The sequence below is a fragment of the Prunus persica genome, chromosome G4 (assembly GCF_000346465.2).
Source record: "Prunus persica cultivar Lovell chromosome G4, Prunus_persica_NCBIv2, whole genome shotgun sequence".
In the NCBI taxonomy this organism is placed as follows: Eukaryota; Viridiplantae; Streptophyta; class Magnoliopsida; order Rosales; family Rosaceae; genus Prunus; species Prunus persica.
This window is the reverse complement of record NC_034012.1, coordinates 13,345,150-13,350,215: the sequence shown is the minus strand read 5'-3', so window position 1 is coordinate 13,350,215 and position 5,066 is coordinate 13,345,150. Positions and strand designations below refer to the sequence as shown.

The window sequence follows — 5,066 nt, the reverse complement described above, 5'->3', positions numbered from 1 at the left end:
CAAGTGATAACCTCTTCTAATACCATTTGTATCAACACCAGAATAAATCCTTACCAAAAAAACAAAAAACAAAAACCAGAATAAATTAAAATAAAAGACAGACTTATCTTAGTGCACCTTACGAGATCTTTATTTCATTTTCTTTCAGAAAATTATATTTAAAAAATTGGCATCCATATTCTTTTCTAGACAAAAATCCAATAACTTGTTTTGGTCGGATGAGTATAACCATTGACCAATCAGACAGTTGTCTTATAGGGGTTGGTGACTCGGTGTAAAACTACCTCATTGGCATATACCTACCCTTATCACAGTAGTTAATCTTTTAAAATATGTAGAAACGTTGAGTCTGATTAATTTGTTTACATTCAAGTTTAAACTTATTCAGACCAACTGGTTTGTTTGAATCTTTGACCCATTTAATCTCCACAAAGGAGATGAAATAGGGGAAACATTGATCCATTGAAGTAATATAGAAATAAAGAAAGCACCAGAAAAATGAAGAGAAATATGCTTTTTTTTTTTCTGAGGTGTATTTGATGTGTGATAAATTTTGAAGAACAATGTGATGGGCAGAACTAACTTCAAAAAGGAAAATTAACCAACTGAAAAGAGCTGTGATAAAGCTGAGTTTCATGCCCCCTCAAGTTTTGGATTTCTCCACAAGAATAATCCGACCATTCCACTCAGTCTCATCTAGAGCTCTGATTGCTGCATCGGCATCTTCATCCCTTTCCAAGGTCAAGAATCCGAATCCACGTGAATCTCCAGACCTAAGAAGAACATAATATGCATAAAAAAAAAACTCAACTCAAAGAAGAAAGCAATAGAATGCATCATCAAGTATCAATGTCAAACGCCTCATTGCTATCGTATGCAAGTATAAACTGCACAATTACCTTTTGTCTCTAACAATACGAACATCTCGTACTCGGCCATACCTAGAAAACTTCCTTTCCAGATCTCTCTCTGTAGTCAAAAAACTAAAACCTGCAACAAATAAATTTCTTCCAGGTTTCCCTAATCCAGTTTTCCTATTAGGCGGTGGTGACCATGGTTTCCTTCTAGGAGATCGGTGACGAGAATGATTCTTTGTAGAAGGGGACCTTTGCATTGGAGAATGTCTTCCCCTATTGTAAGTTAAGGACAAAATATTAGGGGACCAAACTAGATGATAAAGAGACAGAGACAGACAGATGGATAGATGGACAGATAAAGACCTTTGTCACAACCAAAGAGTGAAAGGTCCACTCATTAAGCTCCATATCCATTTAATTTTAAAACCTTGTACCATTCAATGTACAGAATCCTGAGTTAACAGTAATGCATATGAATTAGGGATAAGGAATCTTTTTGACATATTTCACAAGAACAAGAAAAATTGTTCATAGAGAGCTAGTTCCCACCATATATGATGTTTGATGAAGGTTTCATGTGTTAAAATCATATTTTCAGGAATTTGGGCAGAAACATAGGTGTTTCAAAAATGCAGTTTTCTAATTGCTGAGTTGGTCATTGGATGGGAGGAACAAATGAAAGAGATAAACCAAAACTTTCACTTTCAGATGTCTTACAACTTGTTCAAATTATTAAATTGTTGCCATTTGAAACTGATACTAGTAGAATTTGAACATAAGATAACACAGAGGCTATAGAAGTTAACCTTGTCGATCTATGATGAGCTCTTGAATATGGGGACCTTGATCGAGATCTCTCACGATAAGCCCTCTGGAAACCAAAAGAATCTCTATGCCGAATGGGTGATCGTGACTCCAATCTGTCCCTTCTCCCATAATTTGATTGTGAGTGATGGGACCTTGGGGGTGAGCGACGGGACCTTCGAGGTGAGTGATACGACCTTGGGGGTGAGGCATGCAACCTTGGAGATGCAGATATGTGCTTCAGAGCAGAACTATCCCTGTGGTGGGAAAATTGTCGAATGCCCTGTGTAGGCGGGAGATAATGATCGGGTGAAGAAATATGTTGGCTATGTGATCTTGGTGCAAGTGATTGGTCTTGAGAACCTTGATGAGAAGGCAAATGCTCACGGTTATTAGGCAAGTGGCATGATGGAGAGTCTTCAGGCGAAAGTGACATTTGTCTTTTTATTCTAGGAGATATTGATCCTCTGGCGATTCTTCCGAGAGATTGAATATCAGAATTGCCGATGCCTGGGTTATTGTTCTGACCTGGCGACTCATCATTCTTATTTTCATTATCCCACCTGTGCAACCTAGGAGATGATAACAATTGCTCTTTCCATTGATCACTAGCTTCCCTTTCTACTTCATGAATGGAAGACTTAACTGATTCATATTGTGACCTCTCGGAATAAATCATTTTCGCTCTTCCAGCATGAGGTACAGCAGTAGGCCTACCCATGTTAGAATCATCCTCTCCCACTCCCTGGTTTGCACGTTCTGTCAGAGGAGACTCCTGTGAATGAGCAGAATCTTCAGTTCCCATTTCAATATGGAAAGTTTGCGACTTAGATTGAGAGGAGGGATTAAGAAAATTACTGCCATGCAACTCATCCATCTCACCTTGGTAATGGTTATTGTCCTTGAATGGAGACTCAGTCCTCTCTCGCTCATGGGCAAATTTTGTTTCAATGGCACTGTCTTGATCAGATTCAGTTGGGACAGGGCAAGATTTTTCCGGAAGAGATTCTGAAATTTCATATTTGAAATCTACATCTGCATGGATTGAGGGGGGACTCTGTTGCTCATGTTGGATCAGATCCTCATTGAAACAATCCCTTTTTTCAAAGCTCTTTTCATCAGCATAACAATAAGCCTTTTCTACGTTATCAACTGCAAAGTTAAGGTCTGATTCTCTAGCCAATGTTGAATCATCCATGTTTTCCATGTGCTCTCTAGTAAAACCAGTATCCCTGCAATTTATTGAATCATAATAAGTAATCAGCATAACATACATCTGTGCATACAACTGAAAGAAATCATATTGAAGTCCCATGTGCAAATTTTGCGGCAGAACTGAATCATATGTAAACCAATTAAAACTGCTACTTGTAAACTATCATTTTGCAAAGCATAATTCCATTATATTTAGAATTGAAATGAGCACTTCTTTGTTACAACTGATAGAAATTGGTGGGGTCTCAATTCCCCTCTTAAGTCCACACCTTCACTCCAAAAGAAAGCGAACAAAAGATTACCATTGTAAAGGAACCTTTTCTAATATAATTGAAGCTAAACATGCCATCTAGAACAAGTTAGCATTGTGAAAAATATTAAAACGTTACTAATCCATTAGAATGCAAAAGATTAATCATGGTAACGACAAACATCAATATACAACAGTTTTCCAATTCAAGCCAAAAGGCACTACAACTCAAATTCTACACACGAGAATCAGGACACATTTTCACAGCTAGAATGATGTAGTAATTGCAATTTGGAACCATGTTTGGAGCATAACTACACAGAAACTATTCTCTTTATCCCTCATCAGTATCATGCAGCTCTTCTCAACCCTTAATTTTCCCACTCTATGCCCTACACAACTGTAAGTAAAAGAATTCACAACCAAGTACAATTTATATATTCACCTGCAGACGCATCATTCGTAACTTTTTTCCAGTAACCATAAAAGTAGCCATGCTTACAACTTCTGAATTCTTTCAATACGAATCGAACACAACCCCCTAAACTCTCTACATGCCAACTTCTTTCAATGATAACACTCCAAAACTAGAAAACCATTTCCAACATACTACTAAATACCACAGATAAAGCCATGTTCCACAATGTAGCGTTTTCACGTCATTCTATGGGAGCCCAAGACATCCCATCACAGCCCATATACAAGTGAAACAATTTTGCTGCAGTTTTTGATACCCATCATCTCAAAGACAATTATAACTTAACGAAAAACCAAAAGAACAATAATTTAAACAAAAAGATTGAAGCAACTAAATTTGAGAGCCTATGGTGTCCCATACCATCTCAGCATTTGTAAAAAAAGCCATGGCCCACAAACTTAACTGAAAAACAGAAACTTTATTCTGAATTCACAGTCGCTAACAAAGGTACCAATACGAAAATTTAATTCTGTACAAATATTAAAAATTAATACCCTACCCTCCTAAACGGACACAACATACAATCCAATTCAAGAGGAAAAAAGGGTATGTTCTCTTTTCTCTTCGTATTCCATAAAGAAGGAGAAACAATTGAACAGCAGTCTTATCTTTTTAATAAAAAATAATTATAAGTGATAAGAAAGTTGAGAAATTACGTACCTTTTGTGGATTTTTTTATATGCGAATTTTGCTTCTTAAACACTGCTCCACAGATTGAGCTTCGACTGGTCGGTAATGGCTGAAAGCAGAACGGGAAGACGAAAGAAATTAAAAGGAATGTTTTATGTTTTTGTCGGATCTATGGATGAACTCAAATAAAATTGAAAACTTGTTTTGGCGTCCGTTCCGGGTTTCTTCAAGCACCATGATAAAAGGTGTGAAGTTTTCTCTAGACACCAAAAATACACTACAAGTATCACAAAAATATCTCCTAAATAAAGTAAAATTAATTAATTTTTTGGGAGGCCTAATAAAATTGGGGAAAAAAATTCGATGTTAGGTTTCCCAAAACAAAGGGTGCCAATAAAATCGCATTATCCTTGATCTTTTTCAACATTTCAGAAGTAAGGGAAAGTTTGATGAGTTTGGTTTGGTGTGGGTATTCAATTTGTGTGTCAATAAGTCGTGTGGTAATTTTATATAGGTGCATGGTTTATCAATAAATAAATAAAAATTCTTTATGGGTGTTTTGCAAAAATACAAACAATAGTCTAAACTATAAAAGTAGGGTTTCCTACACACACAACACTATTAAGGTGTTATGGGGTTCGAACATAAGACAACATGTTTGCAAATCAAGGCCTTTTTTACTGGATTAGATGACTTTGATAAGTGTTTTTAAGTCCCTTAAGTGTCCGTAGAATCCATTTAAACTAAACATATGATGAAAGATGAGGGTTGGCGTTAAGCGACTCTAAGAGCATCAACAATGGAGGGCTCTAAATTTGGGGTGCTACCACCA

At 36.6% G+C, this 5,066-nt stretch overlaps 1 protein-coding gene across 4 annotated transcripts; it reads right to left on the bottom strand.

The window, feature by feature from the left end:
- Positions 500 to 4,694, bottom strand: LOC18780574 (uncharacterized protein C2orf16). 4 transcript variants are annotated; one of them, XM_020563196.1, is made up of 4 exons: positions 4,264 to 4,275; positions 1,664 to 2,892; positions 900 to 1,130; positions 500 to 773 (listed from the first exon to the last, which is right to left on the bottom strand). In XM_020563196.1, exons 2-4 carry the CDS (start codon positions 2,866 to 2,868, stop codon positions 644 to 646), a joined length of 1,566 nt encoding a protein of 521 aa, XP_020418785.1. In that variant the 5' UTR covers positions 2,869 to 2,892; positions 4,264 to 4,275; the 3' UTR covers positions 500 to 643. The 4 variants fall into 4 exon arrangements, with proteins under 4 accessions (XP_020418785.1, XP_020418788.1, XP_020418787.1 ...); XM_020563199.1 differs by lacking the exon at positions 4,264 to 4,275 and having other exon boundaries at positions 1,664 to 2,436; positions 2,544 to 2,647; XM_020563198.1 differs by lacking the exon at positions 500 to 773 and adding an exon at positions 1,221 to 1,309 and having other exon boundaries at positions 1,042 to 1,130; positions 1,664 to 2,893; positions 4,265 to 4,694.